The sequence below is a fragment of the Martes martes genome (assembly GCF_963455335.1).
Source record: "Martes martes genome assembly, chromosome: 7".
NCBI classification, from domain to species: domain Eukaryota; kingdom Metazoa; phylum Chordata; class Mammalia; order Carnivora; family Mustelidae; genus Martes; species Martes martes.
In genome coordinates, this window is record NC_137894.1 from 60,095,837 (window position 1) to 60,118,446 (window position 22,610).

A 22,610-nucleotide genomic window follows, 5' to 3' on the forward strand; every position below is an offset into this window, starting at 1 on the left:
AGTCTTAAACAAACAAACAAACAAACAAAAAATCTAGGGGAACCTTGGTGGCTCAGTCATTAAGCGTCTGCCTTCAGCCCAGGTCATGATCCTGGGGTCCTGGGATCAAGCCCCACATCAGGCTCCCTGCTCAACGGAAAACCTGCTTCTCTCTCCCCCACTCCCCCTGCTTGTGTTAACCTCTCTCACTGTGTCTCTCTCTGTCAAATAAATAAATAAAATCTTTTTTTTTTTTAAGATTTTATTTATTTATTTGTCAGAGAGAGAGAGCATAAGCAGGCAAAGTGGCAGGCAGAGGCAGAGAGAGAAGCAGACTCCTCACTGAGCAAGGAGCCCGATGTGGGACTCGATCCCAGGACGCTAGGATCATGACCCGAGCCGAAGGCAGTGGCTTAACCAACTGAGCCACCCAGGCATCCCAATAAATAACATCTTAAAAAAAAAAAATCTCAGGGGGCGCCTGGATGGCTCAGTTGGTTGGTTAAACATCTGCCGTCAGTCCAGGTCATAATCCCAGGGTCCTGGGATCGAGCTCTGAGTTGGGCTACCTGCTCAGCAGGGAGTCTGCTTCTCCATCTCCCTCTCCCTCTCCCTCCGCCCCCACCCCTGCTTGTGCTCTGTCACGTGCTCTCTTTCTCTCTTAGATAAATTAATAAAATCTTTTTTTTAACTAATTTTTTAAAATATTTTATTTATTTATTTGACAGAGATCACAAGTAGGCAGAGAGGCAGGCAGAAAGAGGAGGAAACAGGCTCCCTGCTGAGCAGAGAGGCCGACACGGGGCTTGATCCCAGGACCCTGAGATCATGACCTGAGCCAAAGGCAGAGGCCTTAACCCACTGAACCACCCAGACACCCCGATAAATTAATAAAATCTTAAAAATAAATCTTTCAAAGGGGGCGCCTGGGTGGCTCAGTGGGTTAAAGCCTCTGTCTTCAGCTCAGGTCATGATCCCGGGGTCCTAGGATCGAGCCCCACATCAGGCTCTCTGCTCAGCAGGGAGCCTGCTTCCCCCTCTCTCTGTCTCTGCCTGCCTCTCTGCCTACTTGTGATCTCTGTCAAATAAATAAATAAAATCTTTTAAAAAAAATAAATCTTTCAAAGAAAAAACAACAAATCTCAGTCATTCTCATAGGAAAAGCATGGAACCTCATTGTTTTATTTTGCATTTCTTTGACTATTGAGGTCGAATATTTCCCTGTATGATTATTAATATTTGCAAGTGTGTGACATTTTCCTTTTTTGTTGTTGTTTTTTAAAGATTTTATTTATTTATTTGACAGAGATCACAAGTAGGCTGAGAGGCAAGCAGAGAGAGAGAGAGGAGGAAGCAGGTTTCCTGCCAAGCAGAGAGCCCAATGCAGGGCTCGATCCCAGGACTCTGGGATCACGCATGACCTGAGCCAAAGGCAGAGGCTTTAACCCACTGAGCCACCCAGGCACCCCATGTGTGGGCATTTTCTATGCATGTACAGGGGCCAGTACATAGAAGGTGCTTAATCTTGAATAAGTGGTTTTGCCCATTTCCCTTTGAACTGTTGTGTCCAAGTGTTGTTACTGTATGGCAGCCTCCTGTGCAGTTAGGTGGGTCTTTGGGTCTAAAGCTTGTTCTGAGACTGTGAGCCACTAAAGTACTAGAAGGCACTTAAGGGTCTACCTCCTTTTATTAATTTATTTATTTTTAAAAATTTGAGAGTAAGTGAGAGAGCGCAGAGAGAGAGAGAGAGAGAGAAGCTGACTCCCCACTGAGCTCAGGGGCTCAGATGCAGGGTTCCATCCCAGGATCCTAAGATCATGACCTGAACCAAAGGCAGACGCCCAACTGACTGAGCCATCCAGGCGTACCAAAGATCTAATTCTTAAGATAGCAGGTGAACCTCCTCCCCAGCCTTTCCCCCTCCTATGTTTTTGCAAACCAGCATTGACCATGCAGATGACAACATCACCACATGGAGGTGGCAAGAAACAGGATGAAAGGAACCTGGGACCTTAAATGACTATGTTGAGCAGATATGAATTCCAGTTCCTATATGAGAGAAAGATACAGCTTATTTGAACCACTGCATTTTTGGGATCTCAGTTACAGCAGTGTGTGCTATCCTAACCAATGTAAGCAAGAGGATTTATGGGCCAACCAATGGACATCTGCAATTAGTCCTTAGGGATGACCAGCCTGTTTCCATCAAGATGAAGAACAGGGGAGTGGAGGAGATCAGATCAGGTTCAATGACATTGGCCTTTGAGATCACCCATTTCATCTTCTTAGCTCTCCCGAAGCTCAGATGGATGATGGACTACGTTTGCTTACACTGCCTTCAGACTGCCTTCTGAGAGTGAGCATGCACCAATTTATGGCCTAGACCCCTGGGCAGAGCTGTTCCTAGTTATTTAAGTTAATCAATACATTTTTTCGTTTTTAAGAATAATAAAAAAAATGGGGGAGAGAGAAAAATACAATAAGCTTTAGTGAACTGGTTAAAAACAAGAACACACTCATCTAAGACACTTGGCTTATCCAAAACGAAGGTACTAGAGGCCAGTGGGGGGCCAGAAGACAGGCCAAACAGGGGGCATGCACTGAAGCTCAATTACTTTATTCCTAGGAGAACCCATGATTTCTCCCCACAGAGTACTTTTCATTGGTTCAGAAGTTCCAAATTAGGTAAAATGGTTTCCAAGCCCCACCCAAATTTGGAAAAAGTAAATCAGGAGAGAGGACTACCTCATATCAGCACAAAGTCAGTGAGGCTCGCAGGTCCTATTCACAGACTTAAGAACTGTGTAGCTGTTGGCGTCAGTTAGCGCTGGGCACACGGTAGTCACACCGCAGTGAGCCCGAGCACCAGATCCTCACATGACCCAGGTCCTCAGGAAATGTTAAGATATGTTTAGTATGGTGTGTTTAAGCAGTGGCATTCCTAAAATCTCTTATTAGAGTTCCAACCAAGATAAATTCTGGTGCTTCAAAAAGTTAAGTGTCAACTCTCTGAAAGACTTAGCTATTCAGAAAGATTCTGGGTAACAGTTAATGCTGCCCTTTCGAAACCCATTGGGCTGAGACCACCAAAGCCACACGGCCCCAACAACCCGCTGGATTTGAGCCCTCCATCCCCCATCTTCCTCAGACATTCCCAGGCAAATGGCACCAGGACATCAAGGGGACGAGGTGTGGAGCCGCCCAGGGTCTTCCAGGACCCCTCACGTGGGAATGGAGAAGGGAGCCCTTCTCTCCTCCTTGGTGGAAGGAACAGTGGCAGGTGGGCCTGATCCAGGGTGGGGTCTTTGGTGGAGGAGGTAAGAAGTTCAGAATGCTCCTTGGATTTCTCCCATAGAGCTGCTCTCTGGGGGTCGCCAGCTAGGGATGGGGAAGCTGAGGAAACTTCCATGTCTCCTGTGACTTTGACCATCTGTGCCCCTGCTTCCTTTTGTCCTTGGGAGGCTGCTACAGCCTAATCCCCAGTCCAGGGCTGACCCAGAAAAACCACTCAGGATATAGGGCCAGGCTTTCATTCTTGCACTTTGGTTCCCAAGACAAAGAAGCCCCACAGGGAGGAGAGCAGAGGTACAGGCCCTTCAGGGCTGCTCACAGGAGCACAGTCCCCAGCCTTTTGGGAAAGAACTCTTACCTCACTAAGAGGAAGGAAAGAGTGGGGGAGCCTCTCTCCCTGGAATCCTTGCTTCTCTCACCCACGGTGCCAGGAACTAGGAACCAAAGACTCCGTGAGAACTGTGATATACATCTTGAGCTTTGTAACTTCCTATGTCCAGTTCTGCTTTTTCCTGGTGTTTGTATTGATGAGCAAAAAAAACCCCCTTAACATAGAAAAAAGCAAGATGTTCATTTTTGACAGTAGCTAGGAGAAAACCAGGGGTGCATCCTCCAGTAGCTTGCCATAATGGGGTGGGAGGAAGGGGTGGAATGAAAGAGTGGGTGGTGGCAGTTTTAAGTTTTAAATCTTTATTTTTAAAGTAATCTCCACACCCAGTGTGGGTCTTGAACTTACAACCCTGAGATCAAGAGTCTTATGCTCTACCAACTGAGCCAGCCAGGCGCCCTGTGGTGGCAGTTTCAGAGAGGAAAGAGGAGCCAGCAAGTCTGAGGACCCGAAGCAAGGAAGAAATGGGAACTCTGGAAGAGGCCAGAGGTGTGGGGAGGGAAGGTCTGGTGAGGAGGGAGATACCCAGCCCTCAATGCTGAGGGAGTGGGCCTCAGGCATGTCTTCCCTCCTCCTCCCCCTTCCTTCCACCTTTTAAACCCAGCCCCGGTGACTGTCACCTGGGACTGGTATCTCCGCAGCCCAGGCCTGGCACTGTTTGCCCCAGACACTTCCAGGGTGACAAATGGGTGGGTTGTTTTTGTGAGGACTGAAATAGCCCAAAGTCCTGCCCCCAGTCCTCAGGAGCTTCCACACAGGGGCCTTTCCCAGCACCATTTGCTGCCACAGAGCAAAGACCCAGACACACGGTTTCAAGATAGTCAGAGGCCTGATTTCTCTAGAATAGACCCTGCCCTTCACACACCTTTTACCTCTGAGTGGTGTGAATGAGCAATGTGAGGGGTTCGCTGGCAGCCATCACCGGCCACAGCTGCCTCCCAAACTGCACGGCTTCACAAGCCAGTGGGCTCTGAGAAGCAGGAGGAGGAGCCAAATTTCCCTGGGCCCTTGAGAAGGGTTTAGCAATGAGCTAAGACAGTTAACTGGCCCTGAGGAGGCTGGTGGCCATGGTAAGACGACAGCACAGAACAATGAGTCTAGGGATCACAGACCCGCCAGTGGCTGCCAGTGGCCACACCTGACTGAGCAAGAGCCGCAGGTTAGAGAGCTAGCGTACCTAACATGTCTAACAGAGGTGCCACCCAGAGGGTAAGGATGAGGGAAAATCATTATTGACAGTTTTGAAATGAACAACCAAAGAAACAAAAAAACTCCTGAAACATTACATACGGGCTGAATTTTCCTGGAAACACTGGGCTTTCTGTCATCAGGTGGATTCAGTGGAATTGGGCAGAGAATAAAATTGTATTTCCTGTACAGGGTTTCCTGGCTGGCGTGGGGAGGTCCAGACAGAGATAAGTTTCCTCTGACTGGCAGGGCTGGAGGGTGCTCGAAGGCCCTGTTATGTCAGGTGTTGTCCAAGGACTAGCAGCATGGCCACCACATGGGACGTGTTAGAAACGCGCTCTCCCGTCTCACCCAGACCTTCTAAAACTCAAATCTGCGACTCAAGATCCCAGGGTGACTCACGCATATGAAGTCTGGGAAACACCGCCTTAAGGGATGGTTCAAGTTTCAAATCCTTTTCTTTCTTTATAGTTGAACTCCACACCTAATCTTCACCTGGCAGTAAAAGTAGACTGGCACTGGCCACGCCCCCGTGCTCCTCACTCACTGCAGATATCGAGGCACATCTGAGGAGCTCTGAAACTTGGAAGACAGCTGAAACTTACAAATCTTGCCTCAGCATCTAGTTTGGCATTGATGGGGTGTTTCTTTTCTTAAGATTTTTTATTTTTAAGTAATCTCTATACCCAAACATGGGGCTTGAACTCAGGACCCCAAGATCAAGAGTCATATGCTCTTCTGACCCAGCCAGCCAGGTGCCCCTAGGGAGATGTGTTTCTACTGACAGACGGCCTGCTGTGAGTGGCACCAGTGAGGGCTGCAGGCTGCACCTGCAAGCCATCAAGGCTCTAGAGATGGAATACATTGGCAGACACTAGGGCAATGCTGTGCATAAAAATGCAGCTCACTGCTCAGTCTGCATTGCCCTGCTTCCTGCTCAGCCCAACCTCAGGACCAGACAGACACAAGCAAGCCCTGGGGACCCTCAGGACTAGAGACACAAGCAAGCCCTGGTGTGTCCCCAGAGTCCTGGGTGCCTTGACAAACCCCTATACACAGATCTGGCATAGTAAGCCCACCACAGACCCTGCATTTCCACGGCTGCTTATACTGACCCACAATCTTAAAATTCTACTTACCTAGTGTCCCCAGAGTTGACTCATGCAGCGAGGTGAGCCTGGCCAAAGGGACAGCTCTCACTGTGATCCGGGCCAGACCTGCACTCTAAGGCCTGGACTTCCAGACTTCCTGAGGGACACTTCCTTTAGCAGGCAGGAGTCCTCCCCAGCCTTTTTCCCAGTTAGGGGACTGCTTCCCTGCATTCCTGAGAGAGCTTGGCTCTCTCACATGGGAGATGGACAAGTCTTCAGAAAGTGGGTAGACAGAGCATGAATCATATAACTTGGGGATGGTTAATGAGCTTCAAGCCTTCACTTTTAATATTCAAGTCCCATCCATCTATCCTCAGGGAAGGGAAGGACAGGTGAGGAGGAACATTAAGGCGGTGAGCGTTCCTCATTATGAAATGTTAGTTGTGTTTCTTCAGGGACTGGATTAAAAATGGGTGAAAAGGGAGTATATACTGTAGCATGTGTGGGGACTGAGGAGATGAGGTCTCTAATCCAAAACTTAACATGCTTTTCAGGCAGAGGCATTAGCCTACTCGCATCTGGACGAAGCTGTGACAGGATCCAAGTTGTCAGGTCCCCAGAGAGGTGGCCACTGTCAACCTTGGCAAGGCTCCAGCAGGAATGTCACTGGGGGCCTTGCTGAGTAATGAGAACAGGAGAGGACCCATCCTAGTGGGCTTGTTGTGACCACAAGCCACAGTGGTGATGACAAGAGAGCATGCATGGTTAGTTGGGAAACTTGATAGTGGTCTGTTCTGTGTGAGGCCTGGGTCATGTTTACCAGCAGCAGGGAAAACAACATACCCAGCGTGTATGATAGTGGTACTGGAGATCAACAAAATGAAGCAAAGGCTGACCTGTGACTTCGTGAGCAGCCGCTACTCAGGAGCCAGCTCACTCTGGCCAAGGGTGTGCAGGGTGAGCCAAGGCCCGGGAGGCCACACGGCCAGCATACTTGGGAACAGCATGAGCCCTGCTTGAAGGTGACGCAAGAGCATATCAGTGTTTCGCTCAATCAGAGACACACCAACTGCCAGCCTAGGCTGGGAACTTGCTCTTTTACCAACTGATTGGAAAGCTGTTTTCAAAGTGTGGATGTCTTTGGAATCATTGCAACATATTTCACTATTTTCGTTCATGATTCTTACAAGCACTGCTAACTACGAGAACACCGAATTCCGTTCACAGTTTGTTAGTATTTCTTTCCACTGCTGTAACTGACCCACAGACAGTGCACTGGAACAGCCAATACACACACTTGTGTGCACACAACACTGTTTTAAGAAATTGGGACCATAAAGGTTTTCCTATTAGTTGGGGATATGACATATCACACACTGCCAGGATCACCTCTCACGTGTGGTTTTTGGAGAAAGAACCTGTCAGTGTTCTGATTATCACTATGAAGCTACCTGATGGTGGACCAGACCAAGCCGTACACACCTGAGTCTTAGAGTCTAGGTCCTGAGTCATAAGGAGCTCACACCCTGTGGGCCTTGGCCTCCGCGTGCCAGTGACTGGTCAGACCTCCTCTCTGATGGCTGCAGGCAAATTCCTAAGCCTGATTAAAAATGCCACTGAGCAAATGTCCACACAGCACTCCTTGTCCCAATGACGACCTGTTCTCTCTGACCACAGCAATAATGTTGGGGCTCTGTTCCCCTTTACCCTGCCACATTCCTCCAAGAACCCTAATGTGCCCCTAAAAGAGGCAGCTAAAAGACCACAGACAACCTGATTTACATAAAATTATCTCACTCCATTTTATTTAAGATTTTTTTTTCTCCAGTTAGTAAAAGAAAGATGTGTCTCTCTTTATACATATGTACAAGTTCAGTTATAAAAATAGACAGCACATTCAAAGAGAAAAAAAGGCTTGGCATTTTTCTGATTCCCTCTAAATAGCATCTGTACACAAGAGTCTGGGTTTGGGCAGGAGAATCTTAATGATTTAAATTAAATGATTCCCCTACCACCCCTACTCCAAAAAAAAGTTTTAAAAATCAATCTGTCTAAACTCAATTCCGCGATTTTCAGGTGTGCAAATTAGAGGCTGGCCCGCCCGGAAGCACCCGCTCCACCAGGGACATCAGGCTGGGGGCAGGCAGAAACACCTCCCATGCAAACACCACCCCTTTGCCCCTCTTGGGGGGAAGCAAGCTCAGGCGGGTGGAGTTGGGGCCAGGAGGGTCGGTGCTGAGCTTTGCCCTTTCTCCATCCTCTCTGCTTCACTCCTGCTGTCCCTTCCTTTCTCAGTGCAATACAGACAGTGCATACAGCCAAGCAGGGGGCTGAAGGGCAGGGGTGGGGAGACTGTGCATTCAGGAAGGGCAAGGGGAGTCTGCAAGAGGGGCAGTGAGGATGTCCTGCTGATTAAGGTGGCTCCTGGTCTCTTTACTGGCTTCTGGGAGTCCTGGGGTGGAAGCTGCTGCTACGGTTGCTGGTGGGACCTGAAGGTTCTCTGGCGTGAACCATGCAGGACAGGGGAGGAAATGCTGGGAAAACAGGTGCCTCCGGGCATGCCTCCTCTAGCCTGTGTCACCCTCACGAGCCACTAACCTCACGCACTCGCTGTTCTCTTCGGTGCTGACACTCTGGCAAATGGGATCTGGAGACCTGGGGAGTTGCCCAAAGACTGAGGATGCCAGATACATGATTTCCTCCTTTCCTAGCCCTACAGGAAATCACAGCCCTAAGAGATGTCTCCACCGTGGAAGGTTCTTCACAGCACTTGCAACGCCTCTGCAAGGGAGATGGCCAGAGCCCAAGTGGAATGGGGAGGGAGACTGTGTGCCTGAGCATCTAAAGGGGGTTTATCAGGCCCTTCCCTAGCGCGAGGTTTAAGATGTGGCTGTCAAGTTCACTTGAGATGCTGCAAGGCCGATCTCTGTCCTTGGGCCTTCCTCCTAACAGGCCCCCCAGAGCACTCCTCTTGAGATATAGGTGAGAAAAATGCTCACACCAACCACCTGCCTGTCCTTCCCTTGTAGCAACTGGTCATCTCTGCCCTCTGACCTGGGATGTAAGACGCTGCACTGGGCAAGCCATCCAAAGACCACGTGTGGGCCACGACTCTGGCCCCTGGTTTGGTTGAAGGAAGCTAGAGGGTCCAGGTGGTTACCGTCCTCCAGAAGGGTTGGTGCCTTTGCCCTGTTTCCGGACCAGGGAGTCTGGGGCTAGGCTGCTGGTCAAGTGGAGGCTCTTGGGAGTCCCAGGAACATTATTTCCTTTGCTCAAAGGGGAACTCAAGGGAGAAGAGGCGCTTGAAGGTCCAAAGTCAGCAAGGCCAGCAGGCCGAACAAGAGACGTCTGCAGAGGACTGCTGGCAGAGATTCCTGTGGGGAGGAAGAAAGAGACAAGTAGAGTATAGGCACCAGGCCTGTCCGAGCTGCCCCAGGGCTCGACTTTGGTTACTAGAGTTTGCTGGAGGTGAGCTTGTGGGCAGCCCCTCCCACTCCTTACCAATGTCTTCCCAGCATTTGCTTGCTCTCCTGTCAACTGTCTCTTCTGTAAGAGGGATGTGTTTTTCAGGGAAAAACGACACCTCCTGAGCCTTCTCCACGTCACCTCATCCACAAGAAGTAAGATGTCACCTTGATGCTCACAGGCAGAGCACACATCACACAATGTGGGGAAGCCAAGGAAGCAGGGTGGCGTGGAACTTCTTAGGCACTAATGTATTTTCTTACATATTCCTTCTTCCTTCTTGGGACACCACTTGTGATTAGCTGCTCCTATTCACTCCTTCACTTCACAAGATGTCCCCCATTCCCCAGCTCTGCCACTTCAGGGACCCAGTTCAAATTGCTCATCCTCAGTGATGGCTCCCAGGGTGATAACTCTTTCCTCCTTGTAGAAGCCAAATCCACTTATACCTCCTAACATACTGTCTGATCTGCTTCAGTTGTTTCCTGCGGACTGGTCTGACTATCCTGAAAGAGTACTGAGTGCCTGGTGGGCACACAACTGTCTCTTCCCATCCACCGTGGAGCTGCTGGGGAGTCTCTGCATCGGTCCTCTCCCTGGTTTTCCCATTCCCAGTCACCAAGCATTGTCGATTTTCCTCGTGACATTCTGCCTCCTTCACCCCTCCTGCCCCTTCTCAGACCAGATCTCCAGGAGAAAGCCCGATGGGTGTGTTGTGCTCTGACTGTCTGGGTGAGACCCTGCCACGGCAGCCTTGACTGCGGATATGACTGCTGTTTTCCAAGGATGTGATAAGCCGACAAAAGGTTAAGAAATGCTGGACTAAAGCTAGTATATATTATACTCATCCAAAGAACAAACCCATGAAAGCCAAGATTCCTGCCGCAGGAGGATGGGGAGGGGGACTCACACTTACTAAGCACCTTCCATCCAGTCATGGGCAACAGCTGCTACAACACTCTCAGCTAAAAACCAAACCCAGGCTGTGAATGTGGACAAGGCAGTAAATGGCGCTCCCCTTCGCACCCCTCGCAGCTGTCCTACAGGCTGCGCTTATTAACATCCACACGCCGAGCTCACCACAGCCACCTCCCTTCTCTGGCTTTCCAGAGCTCCTCATCCCACACCTGAGAAGCTCTTGTCCATCAGGTCCTGCCATGTGTTTCCACTCTTGACTCCTACTGCCCCTCTTGAGCACGGCCTGACTGACCTGCTCCGTGGCCCCGGATATGCCCCTTCCTTCGTAATCCTTCTCCTCCTTTCTGAATCACAGCCTGGCAACTCTGTCTTCAGGTCCACGGTTTCCCCCTTCTTCCGAGCTACAGCTACAATTAAGGCCTCCCCCTTTCTGTCACTCAGTACACGCACACTGTCGTGCACTGCTGTTAAACATAGTCCGCAGATGGCTCCCTCTTCTCACTTCCACTACTCACTCCAGAGCGGGGCCATGTGTTACACTCTCACACACACGGCGCGGGTGGTGGTGAACGCAGACGATGCTAGCCCAGATTACTGAACTATAATTACTGAAACATGCATCTTGGAAAAAACATCAGTTCTCAAAGCAGGAAGAACTATGATTATTTAACGCAGCATAGTCCAGCAATTCAGCTCTTTGTAGTTACTTCCACTTCGAAGGTGAAACTGTACTAATTCACAAGGGCAAGGGCAGAGTCAGGAGTGCTCAGCACAGAAGCAAAACCCAATGCGGCCTCCGGGAAGGAGCCTCCTGGCCCCGGGGGTGCCCTACCTGCTCTCTGGGCAGAACACTCCACAGACCCTCTAGATGGTCCCTCTCCAGAATGGAGCCTACAGCTCACCCCTGCCCCGGGGGCCTCCGCACCTTTAGACACATTGTACCCGTATGCAGCATAGGCTGCTGCTGAGGCCGCCGCGGCCCCTGCTTTGGCTCCTGCCATTGCAGCAGCACTGCCCGCGGTGGACTTCCTGCTCCGGCCTTTCCCTGCTCCTTTGGCTGTGCTTCCTGAACCTTTGGGCCGGCCTCGGCTTCGAGCTGAGTGACCACGTCCTGCAGCTGGCATTTCCTGAATGGAAATTCCTGTGGGAACAAATGGGCCAAGAAGGAAAAAGAGTCAATCTCTCCACATGTTAACAGAATCTTCCACGGACAGGTAGGGCTGGCTCTCGGGGGTTTTCAGGATTCTCATGGAGAGATCCGTCCCCATTTAAAGGCTGGGCCAAGGAGTCACAGAGTTGGTAAGAATTCTGAACAGCTAACACAGCCAGATTCCTTAAGGTGCTTTTCATTTGAAAAGAGTGGTTGCATTACAACTGAATTTCTTCCTCAAACTAGATCATTACTAAAGGAACCCCAGGCGTGTACTGCCTGTGGTTCAGCTGTGCGCTTCAGTGTGCTCCTGCCTTGTTGAGTCAGCTTTTACTCCCAAGTTTTAAAGCCAGAGCTCCTCAAGAAATAGCACCACTGGGCCCCACAGACCAAAGTGAAGAAAGGCCCAGAGAAGCAAACTTTAATTAAAAACTAGCAAAAATAAAGGTGGAATATGAAAGACAGGGCTGACTAGAAAACAAAGAAGTTTGAAATCTTTTTTTTTTTTTTTAAAGATTTTATTTCTTTATTTGACAGAGAGAGAGATCACAAGTAGGCAGAGAGGCAGGCAGAGAGAGAGGAGGAAGCAGGCTCCCGGTTGAGCAGAGAGCCCGCTGCGGAACTCGATCCCAGGACCCTGGGATCATGACCCGAGCCGAAAGCAGAGGCTTTAACCCACTGAGCCACCCAGGTTCCCAGAAGTTTGAAATCTTTATAAAGTTCTTTCTCCCTTTCACTTGACAGGGCTAGTAAAAGAATAAGCCTATCAATTCTCCTTTTTCCTCCACTCCACTCTTCTTCACAGATAGTAGAAAATGCCGTGATTGCAGGAGTTGGGACTTCATCCAGCACGAAACCAACACTTCTCCTGAGGCACTGGACCAGGCCCAAGCTGTCCGAAACAGCAGTACCACTCACCGTTCACAGTATCTGAAACGGAGCCCGTTATGGAGGCAGGAGAGTTGGTGGCCCGAGACTGGGGGGCTGAGGAGGCTGGGTCATCCACGATGACTAGCATATCACTGCTGCTCTCGTCTGGGGGGATGGAGCCGGTGTGCAGCTCACTGCTGATGGAGATCTGGAGGAGGAAGGGTCGAGATCACCACCATTCTTGGTGCCCACAGCCCACAGCCCTCAGACCCATGTGAAGATGTGCTTCTCAGCCCTTGTCACTATTTCCCTCTCCTGCCTGGCTTCATTCCTGAGGGTGAAATTCCCTGCTCTGGCTCCAGAGAAGCCAGCCTGTCCTCATTTCCTTTTTTCCTTATGGATTCCATGTGCAGCCCCCTTCCCCAAGGCAGGAGAACTCCAGGAGAAGCGAAGGCTACCAGGTCAGGACATAGTCCCCACTGCCGGGATGAAGGCATCTAAAAGGAGCCTCACCTCACTGAAAGGGCTGGGCATGGCCGAGTCCACGCTAATGAAGGAGTCGTCCCCGTCAGCAGAGAGGTTGGAGTTATCAGCCGAGGGAACAAATGGGATCACTAGGTTCACACCCTCCTTTCTCCTTTTCCCATCCAATTCATCTTCCTTTTTCTTCTGGGAACACACAAATCAAGAAATTTGGAAAAAGCATGAAGATAGGCACCAAAAGAAAAGGGGTTGGAAAAGAAAGTGATGACAGAAATCTGACTCTCTGTAAACTTGCAGGTTTCCCCTGCCCCACCCCAGTTAGCATACTTTTAAGGAAGGAAAAAACTCCTAAGGAAGGAGGAAAGGAAAAGCTTAAGAAGAATTTATGTATATTCTACCCCAGTAATACAGAGCTGCAAGGCGGTCCAGTCACACTGCATCAGGGCTGCACAAAGTCTGACCCTTGAGGGGCATGTCCGAGCCACAGCACTCACAGGGATGGAACTGATTCGGTCCTTCAAGAGGGAGGCCCAGTGCCTTTAGTGTATTTTCTGCACATCTGTTTTCACTCTGCCTTCTTTTTAAGTATGCATAAGGAGGACAAAGGTTCTTATCATACCCAAGAAATAGTGGGTTGCTTTTGTCATTACTTTCTCAATTTACATGTAAATGCTTATGGGTTGAGCTACATTAAGCAGGTCTAGAACTATCTAAGGCTCTGTTACAGATTAGGGACCTGAAATCGCAGAATGTGCTTAGAAAATTCTGGGAATCACATCCACTCACTGCATCTAATGGCATTTGTACCCACCGCTACATCAGGGTTAATGTCTTTGTGTGGTTTATACTACCACTGGATGTTTATCTGAAATTTCTTTACTCAGAGCAGGGATGGCTTCTGATGCAAACTCAGTAAACCCTATAACACTCTGTATTAGAAAACCACCTTCTGTGGTTCAAGGACTTCATGGCTGTAGTCTGAATTAACTCCCCTCCCGCCAACCTCCATTCCAAACTGCATTTATAATTTCGTGACTGAGGGTCATTTGTTTGTTAATGTACTGTGCCTTTAACTTTAGACAGCTTTTTATTTTGATGTCCTGTTGGCTCAATAATGCTCATGATATCAACTGTATTGCAAAGTAAATTTACTGAACTTGGGCTAAAAAAACAAATGAACAAATAAAAAACAAACCCCATCTTTTCTTTAATGTTGTTTCTGAATATTAAAGCTATTTTAATTCTAAATAGTAGGAAGTAATGGGTTAGAGATTTGAGGGTGGAGTCACAGTTCCTGGATTTTTCAACTTTGATATAGTGAGTACCAGGGCATCCTTCAGATTAGAGACAGTTCTGCTTAGCAGAAGGTACAGATGAAGGTGTGGATTTTACAAAAGGAAGAGTTGGTATAATCTACTGGAAGATGGTCAAGTCATACAGACAAGCTCCTAGGCAGTCAAGGTCATATGGCCAAAGGGACAAGGGACATGAGGTCCAACACAAGCTTGGATAAGGGGAAGAACTCAACCTCCACTTATTACAGAATCAGTGTTAACACGTGGCCAGACAATAGGCTTCAGACAAACAGAAGTCCACAGAAATGAAGCCTGGACAACTGGTTGGCCTGAGGACCCAGAGGGATCCACATGCCTGAAGCCAAGACCAGGGCTGATAAAAGTGGGAAGGGCAGCACGACTCCAAGGTAAGCCAAATCCACTAGAAAATATTAGGAAGTACTTTCTGGAAGGTAGTAAAGTGGTTCTGAACTAACAATACTTCAGTGTTAAGTCTGGGAACCTGGTCGGAACCAATGGGCTGACTCCTGAAACAAGAATAAATCCTGAAAGCCTCACTTGGATTCACTTGTCAATAAAGACCAGGAATAAGGATCACTGAAATAAAACTCTGGCAGAAACAGCAAGACAGGGAGAAATGTAAGGGGAACTACATTCCACTTTGCAGTTGGCCTGGTGGGGTTAAGTGGGAAATGTCAGAAGGGAGACAAAAACCAGCTCTAATCTTTGGTATAAATTAGAGAAAAAAAGATGAACAGACTGGCCAGTGATTTCTTTTGCCGATAGCAGATGACACTGAATGGAACACTAGCAGAATTAAGGTAGGACTGGATATAATGACCTCTTAGGCCCTTTCTAAGATTCTGTGGAATCTGATAATGTAAGTAAGATCCATCTCATCCACATTTAGCCCGATGCTTTGCAACAACCCCAACAAATAGTTTCCAGAATTCCATGTGACCAAACAAGGTAGGTCTGTGTGGGGACTACTGGTCTACCAAGGCCACATTTCTCCTGGTCAAATGTCAATCAGCACAGAACTATTACTCACCACATACAGAGCTGAAGCTGGATACCAACCAGTAACCAAGATGATAAGCCATGGACCCAAAGCCTTTTTTAAAGCACTGCCCTGTCCCCTACCAGTCCCTGATGGCCACCCAAACCTTGAGATACCTTCTCTGCATACTTTTCCCGCTTGCGCTTGCGTTCTTTGACTCGGTTGGTTTCCTCCTGCTGCCGTTTCTCTTCTTGCCGCAGTCTCACTAACAAGAAAGTTAAAAAGATCTGAAGATCTGATGAAGTGCCTGTGGTAATCAGAATCCTCATTCTCTGAAATTAAGCTGGCCACATCCTCTGGTATTTATATTCTAGGATAGGATTTCTGTCTAGGGCAGATTAACTGGTTTTTTAACATGGAGAGGGAACAGAGTTCTTGGATTTTTAACAGTTTTGGGGTTCAAACCATCATTCAGTTAAACTGTCATGGTCCATTTCTTGACTTTATTCTTTCTTCTTTTCTTTTCAACCTTTTAATACAGTTGCAGAGTCCTGAAAGGGTTTTAGAAGGTGGTGGCAAATGTGAGCACTGTAAGACATACTTCCTTGATGTGATGCTGACATCCCCAGAGGCTCACAAGGTAATTCTGAAACCAACTGTTCTCAAAGTCAGCAATACATGGGAGAAGTGCTATAGCAGTGTGTTTCTCCCAACTTCTCCATGAAAACATTTCTTTAGACAGAACAGAGTAAATTCATTACTGCTGAGGAGTCTAGGGATATAGCCTCCCTGATGCAAATTTATTCAAAGTCATAGTACTTTTAAAACAAATTGAGTTTTGCCTTCTACTCCATAACACATTCTTGTTTGGGTTTTAATATAACTTATTAACATGAAAAACATTTCTCCCCAAATACAGTCTCTGGCTTTGCTTACCCTTAGCACACAGCCAAGGAGCCCTATCATTTTTGGATGAGAGGGGACAGAGAAAAATCTTCTGTAGGGAAGAGAGAGCTTTAGTAAGAGGTATAGAGTACGTACATTTCTTCTCCAGCTCTTCATCATCCAGAAGAAGACTAACTACCTCTTTGGGTTTCAAAGTATCTGGTTTGAAGTTCCCACCAGAAATCACCATCCGCTGAATCTATACCAAAGCAGATCAAAACATCACCAGCAGGCACCCATTCCCTTATGGCTAATATCCAGAAAGAAGGTGACATCTTTCTCAATCTGCTCCTCTGGCACTTGGGTTCTCATTTATCTCACTGGCTCATCCAGATTATTTATCCAACAGAAAGAACAATGAAAACTACTTTTGCTTGGGACCGCTAATTGATAGCTAGAAGATCCAATAATATTGAAATCAAGATGAAGGGGCACCTGGGTGGCTCAGTGGGTTAAAGCCTCTGCCTTTGGCTCAGGTCGTGATCCCGGGGTCCTGGGATCGAGCCCCGCATTGAGCTCTCCGCTCAGCAGGGAGCCTGCTTCCCTTCCTCTCTCTCTGCCTACCTGTGATTTCTGTTTGTCAAATAAATAAATAAAATCTTAAAAAAAAAAAAAAAAAGAAAGAAATCAAGGAAACTAGCAAATCTGGCATACAACTTAGAGACTGTCAAATTGAGAGTACCAGGAAGAGAGCTCAAATGTTATTCTTTCTTCCCCTGAATGGGAAAGTATGTGAAACAGGAGAGCCATGACTGGTGTCACCCTCCCACGAACGACAGCCCTATAGACAGCCCTACAGCCCTGTAGACACCATTTGGATAGAAAAGGAGTGAGGAATGAACAGCCAGGGCAATATAGGACTTGATTTTATCTTCTATTCAGAAGAACTTTTCATCCCTTCCTGACCCATGGAAGGCAAGAGTCTGAGCCCAGTAACACGCGGCTGACTTTCCAGCTTCTCCACTACTGCACTACTTCCTCTGCCTGCTGCTTACCTCACTCTTCTCCTTGGCTCGCTGTAGAATGCGCTCTTCAATGGTGCCTTTACAGATGAGCCGGTACACAGTAACCTGCTTTGTCTGCCCCAAGCGGTGGGCCCTGTCCATGGCCTGTTGGTCCACAGTGGGGTTCCAGTCACTATCATAAAATATCACCTGCACGGGCAGGACAAGAATACATCAAAGACTGAGGCACTCTTATGGCAAGACCAGGAATTCCGAGGGCAAGCCAGCCACCTGTCGTTTGCAGTTGTTTGACGCCATATTTTTTCCTAGGGCATTAAGATGAACGCACATCTACTCATAAAAACCAAGCCAGTCTTTCACTTGCCTTGGGCAAAAGAGACATACTCTAGCTCCACCTCCCCGCCCCGGATTTTCATTTAAAAAGAGAGAACAGCAATAATATTAATAGTTACCTAATACTTAGTGCTCACTATGTGCCAGTCACTGTTCTAGTTGCTTTATGTGTATTAATTCACTTAAATCCCATAATCACTATGATTTAGATACTATTAAGACCCCCATTTTATAGATGAGGAAACTGAGACACACGGAAATTATAGAATTTATCTAAGATCACAGAGCCTAAGTACCTGGTAGGCCTATGAGGTGGGGGAATATGAAAGCCTTCTCTCTCTCTTTCTTTTTTAAAGTTTTCATGTATTTATTTAAGCAATTTCTACCCTCAATGTGGACCTTGAACTCACGACCCCAAGTTTAAGAGCTGCATGTTCTTCCAACTGAGCCAGCCCGGCATCTCTGAAAGCCTTCTCTTTAACACTTAGTCTACTATGGTAAGGGATAGGCATAGCTTTCCTGGCATTCTCCGGCTCCTATTTCCTATCCCTTGAATTCAGCAAAGAAACATTCAAAGGTTTCCTGGAAGCTACTTCTGGTTTGCTGAACAACAAACATAAAGAACAGCAGAATGTACTCTCCTCTCTCCCACAAGTGATCCTACAGTCAAAAGACTCCTGGGTCCTCAGCCCTGAGGCTACTATTCAATACAGGAGACTTCCTGAAAGAAAGCCAGTTCCAAATGGTCCTCATGTGTCCTCATCCATATTCAAGCAAGTCACCAAATCCAGCCACTGCTTCTTCAGAATGAACCTCTCATTTTTACAGTCCCACTGTCCCTATCCTGGACTGGGACATTATCACCTACACCTGGCTCGCTGCCACTGTCAGACCAGCAGGCTTTCAAGAGTTCAGTCTCCCTCTTTTTTAGTCTACTTTGGGTACCACTCTAGCCCACTCTATTTCCCTGCCAGTTACATGGTAACATACCAAGCCCAAACTCCCCTCAACAATCAGGTCCTGCTATACTAAGCCAACTTCATTTCTATTCTTTTCTAAAATAAACACGTCCCTTCCTTTCTGTTAGAGAGGTCTCTTCAGTGCTCCTCACTTATGACTGTCTGCACCACTTTTTGCTTAAGCTTTTTTTCCGACCTGTAGACCCTCAATTCTTCTCTATTGGTCCTTTAAGGTCTGATTCAAGCTTCCCACGTTCAAGAAGGCCTCCCCGATTTCTCCTGCCTGTAACAATGTCCCTTTTCCCTATTCCTCATGGATTCCTACTAGAAATAATAATGGTGAAAATCTGTTCAGCACTTACAATGTATCTGGCACTAGTGTGCATATATATAGGTCACTGAGTTTTCACACAAACCTTGCGTGTTTCCTTTATCAATCAGGAAGAGACTGGCCTGAGTCCTAACAGGCTCCTTCCACAACCTGCACTATTAACAATACCTTGCATTGCCTATCCTGCCCCAAGTTCTCACTTAATCACTATATTCTATGGGTGTCCAATTATTTCATGTGTATTATTTTAAAAATCTCCCTATCTAGTCATATTGTAGGACAGAGAGCATCCACCAGTGCAAAGGAGAATGCCACAAATACTAGTCGATTAATACTAGAATCTCTAAGGGGACTGATCAACACTAGACCAAACCTAAAAATGTAAACTGAGTGATTCACTCCGAAGTAATTTATTTGTTCTCTCATTTAAAATTGGACACAATTCTGCCATTCTCTGCAGAATTCAGACTTTGAGTGAAGATGGTCAAAAGGCATCAGCATTTTCAACACTCTTGCCTACAATAGGAAAACCCCCACTGGCTGATGCTGATGATGCTGCATCTTTTGTCTTGCTTTTACATGAGGTATAATCCCACAATTTTTAGCATTTTAGTCAGAATCCTCAGGGAGAAAATTACTAACTGCCTGCCAAAGAAAAGAAAATCATTGTGAAAACTTACTGCTAATCCACAGTGTCCACAGGCCTAGGATTTCGAACCACACAATGCTTACATTTGTAAAGAAGCAGAGCAAACCTGATGACAGGATATTTTGGAGATTCAACAGGATATGCAAAATGGTAGAAAATCTACTTTAAACTTTCAGAGAGAACAAGGACGAGAAGACAGAGTAAATGTAACGGAGGCCTCTGATTGGATGGGGGAGAAACACTACTTGCTCAACACATCTAAAATGACTATTACTGGAAAATGACAGTTGATGTCTCATCCAAAAGATAGTACCCTTAGTTAGTTACCTGAGCCTGAGGCAATGGTGCAGCAGAAATTTGTAATGGCAAGTTCTATAATATGAATCATTTCATAGGTGCTTTCTTAACATTCACATTTTTTCCTGGAAGTCTCAGTGGCAACCAGATCTGATTCAACTTAGGTTTTTTGAGCTCATAAAAGGTAAAAAAAATTAAAGCTAAGGGGACAGGTTGGCAATTTAACTTCAAAACAACTCTCTATTTAGTGACTAATTATCATTTAAATGGGTTAAAAGAGGTGGGGAATTTGGGAGGACTTGAATAAAATAAGATTTTGTTAAGAAAAATACTTATCAGGAAAAAGTATGAAGTATCCACAAGCTAGGTAAGTTAAAACAAGAATGGGAGAACTAAAAACCAAGCCAGATAGAAGGTTATCATCTAACCTGACAACGAAGTGAACACTAAATCAATCAGGACTTGAACTGGGAGCGGTAAAGAGGGGAGCTGGGGGAGACAATGCCCACTACAGTGGGAAAGCAAGGATACCTAGATTCGGTATTCAGGTTTACGGAGCTCAGTGAGACATTCTAGAGAAAAACAAGTAACAATTAAATGGTAAGAACAACTAACTTAGCCAGTAAAGATGAAAGCAAATCAATGGATGGCCACAAAGCATGGCCCAGCAATGACTAAGGGGAAATGTATTAATAGACAGTACCTTCGTGAAGCTGTACATGCCAAGCTGGAAGGAATGAGGGGAGAGGGAGGTGACAGCTGAGGAGGGGTGGAGGCACTGGCTTTACAGGTCAATGAGAGGGAGTTGCAGGGAATGAGGGACTGAAATAGAAAACAGGAACATTTCAATAGGAACTGGGAAAAGTTGGACCAACGCTTGGAGGGCGACACTCTCACCCAAGAGAATCGGTGGGAGCTCAGCCTTGGGAGGGCTGAAAGCTGTCTGTCCCATGTTGTCTCATGGGACATAGAAGAATTCTCACATTGCCACCAAGAGAGAAAAGCTCCTCCTTCTTTCTCTACATGTGAGCATTTAAAACAGGTCTGACACAGGAACAAAACAAACAGTGCAGTTTATAACAACCTCTCACTAAAGACAGACAAATGCAAAGAGATCCCTACTTTAAGAAAAATATACAAAGAACAAAACAATAAGGGGCCATTAATCACATGCTAAAATCATGTTTTTAACTAACAGAGTGGGCCAGAGTCCCACTGTTTACAAAATACACGTTTATATATGCATTTTCAATCATTAGACATTAAGTTTTTCCTGACATCTTAGGCTGACTAACCTCTTCCTTGTCCATAAATGGTTCTGGGGAATCTTCCAAAGCTAAATAAATCTCAGGACAAAGAAGAATGCCAGGCAAGCAGTTAAGCCTATTGTTTCTCTAATCTACCTCTCTCTCTCTCTCTCTCTCTCTCTCTCTCTCTCTCACACACACACACACACACACTGACTTCACACAAAGCATAACCTAGAAATTCATTTCAATCTTGAGGAACATTTTACTGAGAAGTATTCCAGGAGGTTCTGATTTACAAGTAAGTCCCCAAAGCCTTCTCCTCAAAATTAAATGTAAGTTACTTTGGAACTAGGAACTCAGAACATTCAGAGCCCTTTCTCTCTAGTTCTTAGGATGAAAAGGAATTCCTACCTCTACTCCTCTAGGGATGGGTTCAGCCTACTTTGTTTCTCTGTGGCTGGCAGGAGCTCCTAACCTCCACAGGGCAAATTATGTGACCACTGGAAGCATAAAGCAGGATCTCCTTGCTCAAATCTGTTTTTTTTTTTTGACTATGCAAATAAATGACTAGAAGAACTATTCCGCCCCTTTTTAAAGATTTATTTATTTGCAAATGAGAAAAAGCGTGCAAATGAGGTGGGGGGGGGCAGAGGGAGAGGGAGAGAAGCAGACCCCACCGCCCACCAGTGAGCAGACCCTGAGATCATGACCTGAGCCAAGATCAAGTTTAACTGACTGAGCCACCCAGGCACTCCAATAACTACTTAAGAAACCACAGACCAAACCTGAGACAGGCAGGCTGAGATGCATTTTAATTACATGAACTTATGCTTTCTACTGAACTCTAGACCCTGCTGCCTGGGTGACCTTGCCCTTCAATGTTTGCTAAGAATTTTGTACTGAATACACCCAAACCAAACTCTCAATTTCTCCTCTCAAACCCGTTCCTCCCAGCATCTTCCCTTTAATTGGTAATTGATGTCTCCATCATTCCAGTTGCCTAAGTCAAACACCTTGGAATTTTCTTTGACACCTCCTACATATCCCACATCCAACGTAGCAGCAAACTCTACAGCCTGTGCCTCCAAAACACATGGCAACTGCCCACCTCCACTGCTTCAACCCCTGTCCAAGTCACCATCACGTAGTGTCTAACTCCTAGCTGAACCTCTTGCTTCTACCTTTCTCCTTGTAGATCTTCCCACACTACTCCCCCAAGGCCAGAGGGATACACTTAAAATTCAAGCCAAATCAAGTTACCGCTCTGTTCAAATGCTTCCAGGGGCCTCCCATCTCAAAAGTCTTACGGCCCATGAAGCCTTCCACGATCTGCTTCACAACACTTATCTGGCAGCCTCTCCAGCTCATCCGTTCTGTTTCACCTACAAAGGGCTGCTTGCTGTGGTCTGAACACGCCAAGCGTGTTCTCGCCGCAGGGCTTTGCACTTATCTCTTCTGCCCGGAATGCTCTTCTTTCTGCCAGATACATGCTTGGCTTGCTTTCTTACTTTCTTTAGATCTTGGCTCAAGTGTCACCTTATCAGAGAAGCTACACCAGCACACATAAAACAACCACCCCCAATCATGAATGGTGTCTTGAAGAATAAACAGAAGTTTACCAGGTGGAAAAGGTGCTGAGCAAAGAGTTCGTGCAGCAGTGTAATACAGTATGGTACGTCCAGGCACAAAAAGTCAATCATTACTTCTGGAACATAAATTTTGGGAAGGGGTCTGGCAGTTAGACTGAAAAGGATAAAAGCCAC

General features: G+C 46.9%; 1 protein-coding gene across 1 annotated transcript in view; it reads right to left on the reverse strand.

Moving 5' to 3' along the window:
• Positions 1–7,717: 7,717 nt before the first annotated feature.
• Positions 7,718–22,610, reverse strand: part of INO80 (INO80 complex ATPase subunit) — a 135,479-nt gene continuing 120,586 nt past the window's right edge. Inside the window, exons 30-36 of the mRNA XM_080807448.1 lie at positions 17,059–17,217; positions 16,160–16,262; positions 15,295–15,383; positions 12,854–13,009; positions 12,389–12,548; positions 11,246–11,461; positions 7,718–9,311 (exon numbers count right to left, since the gene is read on the reverse strand). Of these exons, the coding sequence (XP_080663574.1) occupies positions 9,094–9,311; positions 11,246–11,461; positions 12,389–12,548; positions 12,854–13,009; positions 15,295–15,383; positions 16,160–16,262; positions 17,059–17,217 (1,101 nt within the window). The 3' untranslated portion in view covers positions 7,718–9,093. The remainder of the gene's footprint in view (positions 9,312–11,245; positions 11,462–12,388; positions 12,549–12,853; positions 13,010–15,294; positions 15,384–16,159; positions 16,263–17,058; positions 17,218–22,610) is intronic.